The sequence below is a fragment of the Choristoneura fumiferana genome, chromosome 12, assembly GCF_025370935.1.
Source record: "Choristoneura fumiferana chromosome 12, NRCan_CFum_1, whole genome shotgun sequence".
Lineage (NCBI taxonomy): Eukaryota > Metazoa > Arthropoda > Insecta > Lepidoptera > Tortricidae > Choristoneura > Choristoneura fumiferana.
This window is the reverse complement of record NC_133483.1, coordinates 16836102-16850442: the sequence shown is the minus strand read 5'-3', so window position 1 is coordinate 16850442 and position 14341 is coordinate 16836102. Positions and strand designations below refer to the sequence as shown.

Genomic DNA, 14341 nt, shown 5'->3' with positions numbered 1-14341 from the left:
GCATCGCTGTAAGAGTATAAACCTGTTCCTTTTCTTATGCGGCTGAAACGTTCAGGTTTGCTATAAGAGTGGTCATTTTTAACATAATTCTGCTCATTTTTCTTTTCACTGTGTAAAAAAACAGCCTTCTTATAAGTGCAGTTCATTCTTGACATTATTTGTCTTACTTCTTTCTCTTTAATGAATATAGGACAAGATTTATCTAGGGCCATATGGGTCCCCTTACAATTTACACATTTAAATGACAAATTTCCGCAATTTCTATGTCCCAGCCCACATTTAGGGCAAATAATCTTCTTTGTGGGACAAAATTTAATTAAATGTCCAAATTTAATGCAGTAGTTAAATGGACATTCTTTTTGATCATCTTTCAATTCTCAATCTGGCTGGAAGAAAACCTCCTGTGTCAAGAAACTGAAATCGAATCGACGTTAAAAGAATACAATGAACTGACATTTACAAATGTCATTTTAGACGTTTGCGTTTTACAATTTTATTTTATATTATTTTTATTATTTTATTCTGTTTTGATATACTATCACTGTACACTTTAATAGAGTGATAGTGTTTATTTTTATACAAAGAAAAACGACAAATCAGCACCATGTGTCGAACGGTCCAGTCTTTTGGGCAGACGATCATTTGCCTGCTACAGATGATAATTCGGATTATGATGACTACCCTCCTCATGATAGAAAACCTCATCAGATTGGTTCTCCAGACACTCTACAATTTGCTCTCCTTTGTGTTTCAAATCTGCTCGCTCATACCAATATGTCTTGTGTTTCTTATGACGTCTAAGCTGAAGTTCTTGTTCTGTGGGGGTGCTGGTGGTTGTGGTGGGGGCGGAGGATGCTCTGGCAACAGAGGAGGCGGCAGCTGCGACTGCGTCATGTCGTTTTTGGCAGTAGTCTTAATAATTTGGTTGTTCAAAACAACAGGAGTTCTGGATAAAATACTAAAGAAATTGGGCTACGTCAAGGAACCGTCTAAGTCGTTTCTTCGCACTAAAGAGGAGTTTGAATTAGAAAAGAATGAGACGGAAGAAGAGGATGTAAAAGAACGTGCTCGTGATGATGAAGGAAAACGAGATGTTAAGCTAGAAGATTACGATGACACGACTTCGCAGCCGAGTACAATAGCAGTTGCGACGCACTCGGGCAATGGCACGCTTAAATCTAATTTGACGACGATATACTACTATTTGGTTTGAATTTCAATTTGTTTATGTTTATGTTTACCTCAAAGATTATTATTGAACACATGGCTCAAATAAAACACTGTCGTATAATAATTGTATGATTTTATATTACCTGGGTAAAGCTGTGTTTTCACCAGAGATGCGAAGATGTGTTGTGAGGAATGTTTTTTCATGAACCAATAGAAACGCTTCATTTATCTATCCTTACTCCGCTCAACTGTTTCCACTAGAACTACTGTGTGTGAAAGGATAGGTAAAAATTTCTACGAAATCTTTAGAGCAGTTTTTGGAATCATCAGAACAAATAAATATAATAAGAAATGCTTTGACTAAACTATTCTAATCGGTTCAGTGGTTTAAGCGTGAAGAGGTAATAGACAGATACTATAATACAGACAGTTACTTTCGCATAATATTAATTTAAATTTAGCAGGCATCTGAATGCACATGTACGTGCGCTTGTAGTGCTAACTCTAAAGCCGACTTTAGACTTGCAAGAAAAATCGTGCAAGTTGCATTACTATTGCAGCGCTCGATTGACCACTACAAACTCGTTGGCTTTACGGCCTCGCAATGTAATACAACTTGCACGATTTTACTTGCAAGTCTAAACTCGGCTTAACGCTTTTGATGGCTACTGTCAAACTATATAGAGATTTCTTTAGGTGCCACCTCGGTGCCACAAAACGCACACATGCGCTTAACTGGCTTCGATACCGAATGCGTTAATGCCTTATAAAATTCCCCCTATGACTACGCCTGATTCAATAAATTATTAAATGCCTTATGTAGTGGTTTCATGCACGCACATCATGCAATATATATCCGTAAGATATCCATTGATGCAATACCTATTACAATTTAGTTTATTTAGCAGGATACTCAACCTACGTACCTAATATAGAATATGGAGTAGAGGAAAATAATACGTACAGGAAATATTAATAAAATAAATACTTGCTGCCTCATTTCATTGTATCTGTTGACTTATACCAAAGAGGATGTCCTGTCCGCCAGTTGTAGTGTTGCTAACATTAACTGCCATTGGTGAGTAATTTCAGTAATTTGTTTAAATAGAAATAACCAGCCTATTACCCGACACTCCGTCTGCGTAGAATTTGTTTAACTCTACCCCGCGGGAACTTTGCATTTTTCCGGGATAAAAACTATACTATGTCCCCGGGACTCAAACTACCTGTATACCGTTACCTGGATACCGTTAGGTATCTACGAGTAAATCGGTGCAGCAGTTTAGACGTGATGAGGTGACAAACAAACAAACAGACAAACTTACGCATTTATAATATCAGTAGGATGGGATAGTGGGATGAGTAGTTTTAAGCCAAGTTGAGATATGCAAGAAAAATCATGCAAGTAGGTACATTAGATTTTGATTGGCCACTTCAAATCAAATAGCCCCTCTACGACCTCGCAATGTAAACCACTTGCACCGTCTTGCAAGTCTAAACTGGCCCTATACCACAGAATAAGTAATAGTACAAGTACAGAAGCTTCACTGCCGTACAAAAGTGACGTTTATGCATAAGAATCGTGCCTACTTTATGCTTCTCTGTCTATCGCATAACTCGTGTTCACTCGCACGCGTTGAGTCGCACTGAATCGCCTCAACGTTGGGGAGGCCCGGTATGTACTTATAGCTCGGCGGCGGAATGGCCTAGTGACACCCCCCTGCCTATACTACGAAGTGCACAATTCGAACTTCGTATCTTGTAGTCCCGCTGACGCTAATACTCATACTCATACTCTTTTATTGGTAATATCGTTATTACATGTCATTTTGTTAAATTATTCTAATATATTCTAAGAACTAATTAATTAAATAATTTTCAGTAAATAATAGCCGTTGGCTGAAATTTAAGGAACTCATCAAAAGTGTAGAAAGTGTGCTCGACAAGCCAGTTTTTCAGTCTTTTTTAATATTATTTAATAAGAGAGTGAGAGGATCTTCGATCTTCGAATTTCGTTTAGTTTAGTTTAATGACTGTCGTTCCTTAAGGATGGCTCCTAGACGGGCCATATTTTCACTGCAATTTGTGGCCGGCAACTATTGGTGTCCCTCTCTTACTCACATGTTAGACAGGGACACCAATAGTTGCCGGCCACATATTGCAGTGAAAATATGGCCCGTCTAGGAGCCCCTTTAAAAAAAATTAAATTAACGTCACAATTAAATGATTCAGCGATAAAAAAATGTTGCCCTTCTGTTTGCTACACAGACAACTGTGGTCTAGACATATATTTTAATCTTTAATATTCGTATGAACATTAATAATCCAGACTAGACTGCTTTTGTTATGCACAAGAAAATAATTTGAAATAATTTGAAACGAAATGTTTTTTTGATATTTTCAGCTTTGGCGATGGCACAAACACAAACAGTAAGTGAGAAATATTTTATAAATTTAATTAAATATGTACTTAATAAGTACTTAGCAAAAATAATACAACATGTAGGTAATACATATATGTATAGGAAAAATGGTTTGATATATTGGCCTCTAAAGCAGAGAATCGTGGGTTCAAATCCGGGGTCAAACCTCTGAGTGTTTTGGAATTCATGTGTGAAATTACATTTGAAATTTAATTTACCAATAGAAACATGTCGAGCTAAACTCGATTTATGACGTGAGTTATCCGGATAAATATATTTAATATTACCAATAGTTTGCCCAGACCTGTGAAACAATTGAATGGTGTGTGTGAAGTTTCCAATCTACTTTGAACCCGTCGGGGATCTACGGGCCAAGCCCTCTTATTCTTAGTGGCGGCATGTGTCCAGCAATGTGTATATATGTAGGTTGGTGTGTATATATGTAGGTTGGGTTGGAATGGTGTATATTTTAAGTATTTAAAAATATAACTCAATTATGATTATTAACTTTTATTTACAGCCAACTATAACAACTACGGAGACGCCTCCAGCTATGACGTAAGTTTTATTTTTATTTTAATAACAATACAGTCATCAAGCTAATTAAAATTGCATGACATCGTTGTAGGTATAGTAGAATAAATTAGTCACCTACCAGGGTATTCCAGGGAACCTTTGTGCTACCAAACTAATGTCATGTTGTCATCCCATGCTTTTGTCAAGGAAATCATTGTGAAATTAATTATTATTTATTTATTTATTAATAAAATTAACATTTATATGCTTACAGTATGAACCAAAGCGCCTATAAAGCTAGTAAGTACCTAATTAGTTAAAAAACAAAAAGAAAACCTAAAACTATTAACAATATAAATTACAATAGAGACATAAGTATTTTGTTAAACAACGAATGCCAACTGTGTGAATGGTGTTACAAACTAATTAACAAAAAGTTGGAAAACGGCTAAACCGATTTTGATGAAAAATTTCTAAAAACCATCGCTAGAAAACCTGATTTCAAATAAAAAAACCACATTCATATCGGTCTTAAGCGTTTAAGAGCTACGGTGCCACAGACAGACACACATACACACATAGCGGTCAAACTTATAACACCCCTCTTTTTGCGTCGGTCGTTGGAGGTTAAAAAGGTTCCATCCTGGATTCCTGGTACACGAACACGAATCAGTTTGTTCGACGGTCCGGTACAGTCACCTACATTAACATTGCCACAGCGGAGCGCGCTAAAATATCTGACACACACTATCGGCCTTAGAAATAGAGTTGTTATCAGATATTTAGGCACTTTTTGTTGTGTCAGATATTTGTGTTGGTGACTGTACAATCATGGCATCATTCTAAGAGGTTAAGCGATTAACGAACCTGAAGCTGGAAAGCCTTTTGCATTTATCCCGCGGGAATTTTAAATTTTTAGGGTTCCGGAGCCAAAATGGCAAAAACGGAACCCTTATAGTTTCGCCATGTCTGTTTGTCTGTCTATCTGTCTGTCTGTCTGTCTGTCTGTCTGTCTGTCTGTCTGTCCGTCTGTATGTGAAAGAAAGAGATGGAATATATAAATAAGTAATAAAGGTCAAACTTCTTCGTTCGGCGTTCAACCTCCAGTTTTGTAGGTATATAAACTCCTTGGTCGTGACCTACTCGTTTTTTTTTATACTCGGCCGAGGCAAGTGGACAGGTCGAAAAGGTACCGTTGGAGGTTGGATGTAAGTAAATTCAATTTACTGAATACTGAAATTCAATTTAATGATATTCTAATTTTTATTTGTACTATTTTACTTTCCCCACAGTCGAAATGAAAAGTAGTGTCTAACTCGGGTGAAATTACCCATTTCCCCTTGAACTATTGGCGCTCTCACTTCGTTCGAGGCCAGAAATATCTCAGGTGAAATGGGTCACTTTCCACCCTTGGTTATCTATCCACTATTGTAATAAGGTATTTTATGTTGTTGTCAAACTGTTTGGGTTTCTAAGCTCTAGGAAGGACAAAAAGTAATTACCAGGTTGGTAAATGACAAGGAAGGAAAACCAACTGCACATCACTTATTGCACCAAGTGTTATTAAGTATATTATTTTATTACTAACTGTTGCCCGCGTTAAAAGTATGTTTATCCGTTGCCTAGTATCCATAGTACAAGCTTTGGTTAGTTTGGTTTGTTTATGGACGGTGGTGATCTCTTATAATCAGGAGACCCACTTGCTCGTTTGCCATCATCATCCATCCCAGCCTATATACGTCCCAATGCTGGGCACAGGCCTCCTCTCAGAACAAGAGGGCTTGGGCCATAGTTCCCACGCGGGCCCAGTGCGGATTGGGAACTTCACACACACCATTGAATTGCTTCGCAGGTTTGTGCAGGTTTCCTCACGATGTTTTCCTTCACCGCAAAGCTCGTGGTAAATTTCAAATGTAATTCCGCACATGAATTTCGAAAAACTCAGAGGTGCGAGCCGGGGTTTGAACCCACGACCCTCTGTTTGAGAGGCGATAGGTCAAACCACTGGGCCACCACGGCTTCCACGGCATCCAATCGAATAAAAAAAAGGTCAATCGGTTTCATGTCTTGACATTGTATTGGGGGGCGTAGAGATAATAACCATAAAAAAAAATTAAACCGACTACAAAAAAACCATGAAAATATTTTTTTACCTGTCTGAAGTCGGTCGGTGCCTCAGCACGAGCCAGCAGCCAGCCAGACCTATAGTCATCTGTCTCACCTACGCACTTTATATTGGGCTTCAATCACTCCTGCTGGCTCGTGCTGAGGCACCGACCGACTTTAGACTGGTAGAAAATTATTTTCATGGTTTTTTGTAGTCGGTTCAAATTTTTTTTATAAAAAAAAATGTTTTTTAGTGTAAATAATCTAAGAAGATACAATAACTAGTTTAATATCAACTGCTCGTCACCTTTTACGAAATATTGCTTTTTCCGATGCTGAGACGTTCATTATTGAGGAGTCCTGGTGCTTCACCACCCGTTTTACCATATGCATTACGAAGAGCATTAAGTTACTTGTTTAGCAACTGTGTCAAAGTATTTAAAATTCAACCCGTGAAATACTTGTTATTGAGTAGTAACTCCGATGGTGAACTGTGGTCTTCATCATCAGTTCTCCCTACAACATTTGAAGAGTTCCCTCGATTTCCTTAAGATCCAATCATCAGATCCTGATTTGGTGCACATGGAACCCTAATGGAACCTAATTGAAGACATTCCGAGACGAACGCAAAAACAATTTTTGAAATCGGTTGATAAATGACGGAGTTCTGTTCTGAGTTAACAAACAAAAAAAACAACTGAATTGATAACCTCCCCCTTTTTTGAATTGGGTTAAAAAGAGAGGTCGAGCGGTTCCAAAATGTATAGATTACACTTAAAATACCTACGTTTTATTCTTAAAAATGGCACAGATCCCACAGGGATCGATAAACGAATTGAATTCATTGCAGATGAAGTTGCAGGCAAAAGATAATCTAACAAGTGTACAGTCAGCAGCAGAAGTGAATGAGCGGTTACGGTGCTCAAAATGATCTACACACGACTCTACTGCCAGGTAATAAGAGAGTGTGTCTATCATTCTGAGGACCGTAACCGCTCATCCACTTCTGCTATACTCTGACTATACCTAATGTAAGTTTATACGTTTTATTTTCGTGCTTTTCAGATCCTGCAAAGCCATAACCAAGTTTAACGACACCATCTTCATGGAAGCCAACACATTTGTGCAGAATGTGAACGATTGTAGCAGTTCAGAAGAAAATATTACTATCGCCGCAAGCGTACTTGTGAACCTTTTCAAGACATTGAACACGTCACGACATGAAATGGCGAACTGTAAGTATTACACAATGCCCACAGAGAAAATCTCATCCTTTGACTATATAAACACTAAAAAAAACAATGCGATTCAAAACGTCCCAACTTTTTCTTGCTTGTGTGCGTGGCGACCACGTGACAGCTTCATCTTACGCTCGCGTTACGTCAATCCGGTTGTCACTGTGTGCGTGTAAAATGATACCACGTAATGTCAAATCCCCCAAAATTTGGGGGAAAATTATTAGAGCGCGATAGACGCTAGTAAAAGTAATGGTTAATGTAATCAAATAAAATATGAATAAATAAAACTAAAAAAAAACTTTTTCCCTTTATATACAAAATTACCTATTTATGCAAACATTTGAGGGCCACATTTTTTACCACTCACAGTATATATGTTTTATTCGTGAATATTAAACTCAATAATATTACAATGAATTTTTAGTATTAGAGATTATTTTCCAAACAATCGATTTGATTAAGTGGCACCTAGCACCACGACAGTTAAATGTTCATCTTTAATTTAACATAACTAGTAATTACAAGCTTTTATTTATTTTCACCAGTCCCGCGGTCTGTAGTCAAATCTTGCAAGTTAAATTCGACTAACTTCCAGTAGTCAGATTGACTTAAAATTTGGAATACTTATGTAAGTTCGGCGACGACAGTGCAATAACATGGTACCATTGAGCTGATCTGATTTTATTTAGTTATTTGTCAACTGAAAATTACAGCATAACAGTAAAAACCAATGCGCTGTAAAATTAAAAATTATACAAAAATAGCACACTAAAGACGTAAAAAACACAAAAAACATGTACAAAAATAAGAACAAAGGGTCGGAGTTTACCTACTTCCTCTCTTACTATGATCAGATGATGCAAATACTCATTCAAATATCAACGAACATGCATAAGATTCGCCATTTTCTCAAGTCGATTAAAAGTAAAATTTGTTCAATTTGATGCGTAAAATCGATACATTTCGCTTTTGTGCCCAATACAAACATTTAAATACGATTTGGACTGAATTGTGGGGAATTTTGTACTGAAAACTGGTAACACCTTTAAGAAATGTCAAACAATACTAACCAAAATAATTTAAACTTTTCTTACGAAATGCTATGGGTTCTGGAGGAGGAGAAATAGGGTTCCGTAGCCTTTACGAAAAAATTAAGTAATATTTTTCTAAGGATTTCGTATCGAAAAATCGTATCAGCGAACCCCTAATTGTTTTAAAAGACCTATCCAACGATACCCCACACTATAGGGTTGGATGAAAAAAAAAAACACCCCCACTTTACGTCTATGGGAGATACCCTAAAAAAAAAATTTTTTTTATTGTACCATTTTGTTGGCAGTTTACATATATATTCGTGCAAAATTACAGCTTTCTAGCATTGATCGTCCCTGAGCAAAGCCGCAGACGGACAGACAGACAGGGCGAAACTATAAGGGTTCCGTTTTTGCCATTTTGGCTCTGGAACCCTAAAAAACAGATTCGGACAAAAATAACGGTATGACTTGCGAAAAGTAGGTATGCGAACTTTGGCGCTCCTCTTGCACATCTCTAGTGGAAACGGAGCCTTAATCACTTTACGCAGGTAAAAACCTATGTTCTTTCTCTCTTTCCAGTAACCGACTATCCGGATATAATGAAAGGGATCAGCGACTGTGTTGGTAAAACAACAGGATTTAATTTCTCTGAATCAGAAGCGCGCAAGCATTTCGGGCTGTCGTCTGTCCTAGTATCTTTTAAATTTGAGGTAAGTTATACTTCGTTTAATTTGAGGGTTGAATTAACGCATTCACACTTCCACAGGCGCCACCGACGCACATGTGCGTTCAAGATGTATGAATAATTATGACAGCGGCACTGGGTGAAGTTCCGAAAACGCATAATGCCGTGAATGCGTTAATGGTCAAATTGTAAGACAGGTTTTTTGGTATTTCGAACACAAATGGACTAAAATTACCTACATATACATTTTATTAGCGGTATTTATTATGTTTTTAGTAAGAACTTAACACAATTTAAATAGTTTCGTTGTTTTATTTAAAAAGAGTGCAAATTTTACCGTTAGGTTTCAAATGTTAAAATAAATAGTACAGCTATAAGTAAGTGGCATTATAGCTGCAATAAGTTTTCGTTTAAATATTATTTTGTGTACTTCCATTGTCATCCAAATACATAAAATGTGTCATCATGAGCAACATAACCACTCACCAACCGTTTCGTATCGTTCTGGTAGCAGATGAATGGTTGTATTACTCTGATGATGAACTCTGATTGAGTTCGAAACGCGTCAGTGTAATGTGGTGATGGTGATAAATGGGTTTGTGTGAAGTGTGTGTTTTCATACACTCACGTATACATAGGGTACTGAGTTGTAAGATTTTACCATGAATATACAGTTTTTTTGTTGCAATCGTAAAGTCGCGAGTGAACAAAGTAATCATTAAGCATTCTGATACAAATCGTGTTGTTTCAAAATAATAAGCCTGTAAGCGTACATATTGCAAACGAAAAAGCTTTTGACTTAGAACTTTTGAAAAATAGGTGTTCGTCTTTTCCTGTAACTGCTTTGCTAGTGCCCATCGATGTCCGGTCAGAATCAAAAGTAGTTTTTTTTGTTTTGTTGTACTTTGTCGTTTTATACCATCGTACCATTGTACCTACTTAAGCCTATACAAATTTGACAAATCTGCTAGTACGACAAAGTAAAAAAGTGATCCGCTACTTTTGATGCTGACTGTAGGTACGTATCACATCTCACATCATTTTCAGAAACATACGAAACTATAAAATGCAGATGGTTATGAAAATTTGGATGTGTTCAGGATTTTTTTTACCGTTGAGTTTCTTGCCGGATTCTTCTCAACAGAAGTTTTTCCGAACCGGTGGTAGATTTTTTTTGACATTCATAAGTGCTTGTTATAGCCTAAATTGAATGAAGATATTTCGACTTTGACTTTGACCCCTGACGCAAAAAGGATTTTACAGGTAATTTAAGTTTGACGCCAATATATGTCTGTCTGTGGCATCTTAGCTTCTTAACGGATGAACCGATTTCGATGCTGATTTCTTCCGTGAAACCTAAATTTCCTTGCGGCAGTTGTTATAGCTATATATCTACCATGGGGAGTGTTCTGACGAACTTTTCGAATTGCTGCCTGCGGCTAAATTCCACTACCGCACTTCGAGGAACCGTCTGTCTTTCCATCCTCACCATCTTGATGATTGGCAGTCTAGTACCGTGCGTTTTAAGCGAAACTTCTTTCCTCGCACGACGAAGATTTGGAATCAGCTTACAGCGGCAACATTCCCGGAGCGTTACAACTTAGGGATCTTTAAAAAACGAGCCTATCAATTCCTTAAAGGGTCGGCAACGCACCTGTGATTCCCCTCGTGTTGCGGGTGTCCATGGGCGACGGTGATCGCTCTCCATCAGGTGACCCGTCTGCTCGTTTGCCCCTCGTTTTATAAAAAAAAAAATTTATATATTTACGGTGCAGCCGTTTTTAAGATGCTGGACTTTGAAATAAGTAACCATTTCGGTGGGTTTTATCCTTTCGCAGTTGGTTACGAGTAGGTGATTACTGACTGCACTATTGTTTACTATCCATTCTAATATTATAAATGCGAAAGTGTGTGTGTTTGTATGTTTTTCCGTCTTTCACGTGACATACATAGGTTTTAGGCTACTTTTTATCCTAGAACAATGCACAGTTCCCTAGGGAACAGCGCGCGATAACCGAATTCCAAGCGGACGAGGCCGCGGGCAAAAGCAGTAAGATATAAAACTACATATATAAAGATTTATGATTTATATGATATTATGATTTACTTTTCAATTATTTTCTTTTATCAACGACTTATCTACTCGTCTGGTTTTGGCCTCAGGCGACCACAGGGCTGGCACTTACCTCTCGCAAAGATTAGGAATAACAGTTCAGAGAGGTAATGCTGCCAGTGTCTTGGGGTCAATGCCTGAGGCAGAAAATTTGGATGACGTTTTTATTTTGTAACATAGTTTAGTTTATATATAGTTTTAGATTTGGATGTTAGATAAGTAGGTAGTATTTATTTTACGCTTAACATGTTTTTATTTATCCATACTTAATAAAAATCTTTTCAGATGCTGGAGTGTCAGCAGTCCTTGAAGCTGGCGGATTGTGTTGAAATGGTCTACGCTGGTCATTTGAATCCCATCACTAAACGGCATAAAAATGTTTACATGAGGTTGTTTGATGCCATTGCGCCATTCTGCAGGGAAGCTTGGGTAGGTTTTTTTTTTCATTCTTATTTTGACAAATGACCAAGTGGTCCATTACCAACATTACCAACTAAATAACATCCCACTAATCCTGCTGATATTATAAATGCGAAAGTTTGTAAGTCTGTTTGTTAGTTATTTACCTCTTCACGTCTAAACCACTGAACCGATTTTGATGATATTCGGTATTCGGATATTGTAGGTAGTTTGAGTCCCGGGAAAGGAGAGTAAAGATGGATTTTATCCCGGAAAATTGCCTAGTTCTAGTAAATCTACGCGGACGAAGTCGCGAGCAACAGCTAGTAGCCAATAAGCTTACTAAACTTAACCAAATAACATATCTACCCAAAATGCAGCTTTACATGCCACCACCATGTAATAGGAGATAATTTGCTAAATAAGCGACAATGTGACGGAAAAAATAACTAATAAAATATTACTTTGAGATTAGCGCCATCTATTCAGGTTTCATACTCGTAGTTGTTCATTGCAGAAAAACAATCGAAAAAGTTTTTAAATCGTTTTTTCGATAAATGGTGCTGTTCCATAGGATTAGTTAGATGTTAATTTAGTAATTGGGCATTATCATTACTTGTTATTACTTAAATACCTATGATCAGTCGAAAAAATATTTTGTCACCAATCAATATCGTTGTGTTATTACAGATTCGTGACAACAAAAACACCGGCCAATACTGTCTACCGTCGTTTACGTTAATTATGAGTAGTGGGTTAATTATGATCTTGAAGTTATTCTTATAATCTGTAATGGAAACCATTTAAATAAAATCGTAGTTTTAAATTCAATGAATGGTTTTTTTTGCCTGCTTCATTTTCATAAACTGGCTCTGTGAGCTATTATACATATTTGTATTTTTTACTTTTACATTCAACCACCTTGGCTCCATCACACAGTTTTTTTTTTCGACCTCGTTTTGGGACAGTCTCACTTTATTGTATAATCAAATACTTACATCAATATATCACAAATGTAAGACAAAAACTCCCGTAGTGCTCCGTGGCATAGTTTTTGAGAAAATGAGTTTCAAACTTAGTCTCGTAATTATGAACAAACGGAAAAAAATATATATTTAAAATACTAAACACATAAGACCCACTTTTGCAACATGAGTCTAGAGGACTAATATAAAGCTACATTTTGAGATAATATCTCAAAATGTAGCTTATTACTCAGTGCGCGTAGGTTACCAGTTCCAAGTTGTTAATCGCGTTTATATTAAAATAGTTTTTTTTTCTGGCTAAGTACTTCAATATTAGAGGCTGATTTTTGTTTTAAAATGTAGCCACAGGTGTAGACTATAACCACAAAAAATTGCTGCTTCTAGAACCGCGTAACTTCGGAGATATCATTCCTTGAATGAAATCCCGGATTCCGGGATTATAGTCAAACATTGCCGTTTATTTGTAGATTTTAACTGCTACTAGTTCCGCGGTTCTTGTAGCTGCGATTTTTTGTGGTTATAGTCTACCTACACCTGCGGCTACGTTTTAAAATAAAAATAGCCGCTAATATTGAAGTTCTTAGCCAGTAAATAAATTTCATATAAACGCGATTAACTTGGAACGTAAGCCTTAGCGCACTGACTAATATCTCAAAACGTAGCTTTATATACTACTCTCGACTCATGTTGCAAAAATGGGTCTTACGTGTTTAATATTTTAAATATATCGTCAAAATACCATATACGGGACTTATCACGCTATTTTTACACAAGTAATATCACAAGTAGTAAGTACTGTGTTCGGAGGGACGATCGGACGTTGTTAGTGTTGTGTGTCGGTGTGATAGGGTGACTAATAAAAGTGACCAAGTGCGGGTAGTTCGTGATACGAGTGTCGTTACTATTAGTGATCAAGTGCGGGTAGTTCGAAGAACTCGCGCTGATTCCACGGAGCACTACGGGAGTTTTTGTAATTTTGTCTTACATTTGTGATAATATTGTTGTTTTTGGTTATACAATAAAACAAGACTGTCCCAAAATTAGGTCGAAAAAACACTGTTCATCCCTCCGGGGTTTGACGATAAATTAAACCATGCATGAGTCTTGGCAGTGGCCAAAAACCTTATACCTACTTACAACTAGAAGTGTGCAAGGGTGACACTTTCTCGGCCCGGATAATACCGAAATGGAAATACCGACCCTGTTTTTCGTGTACACGCCCATAGAAGCTCCTCCTCCTGTCAGTTTCTATGGGCGTGTACACAAAAAATAGGGCCGGTATTTCCATGTCGGTATTATCCGAGCCGGGAAAGAGTGTCACCCGTGTGCGGTGTGCAACAATGAAAACAACGTCAATGTCAAACAAACTTCATTCATTCTTCATTCAAACTTCATTGATCCATCAATCAAGCAGAGCAGCAAGCAGAGCAAGCAAGCTTCAGCGCTGAAGGAAGAATTCAGAGCCACTTCACTAAGTATCTCTTAGTAGTCTGTGCTAAGAACATTTCTGCTCTCTAGGCAATATTCCTCTCAGAAATTAGTTCAAACATTTCTGTTTAGATGACGACTTCGTAGTAATTTTACGTTCTGAAATTGGATGTCTTAGACGTAAACTCAATAAACATACGTTTCCGAACGAAACATTTATTCCGGTTTTGATTCTAGTGTTGC

At 37.3% G+C, this 14341-nt stretch overlaps 1 protein-coding gene across 1 annotated transcript; it reads left to right on the top strand.

The window, feature by feature from the left end:
• Nucleotides 1–2156: 2156 nt before the first annotated feature.
• On the top strand, nt 2157–12515 carry LOC141433515 (uncharacterized). Its single transcript, XM_074095582.1, has 7 exons — nt 2157–2248; nt 3575–3600; nt 4114–4151; nt 7281–7450; nt 9067–9197; nt 11571–11714; nt 12375–12515. Exons 1-7 carry the CDS (start codon nt 2203–2205, stop codon nt 12468–12470), a joined length of 651 nt encoding a protein of 216 aa, XP_073951683.1. The 5' UTR covers nt 2157–2202; the 3' UTR covers nt 12471–12515.
• Nucleotides 12516–14341: the final 1826 nt, after the last annotated feature.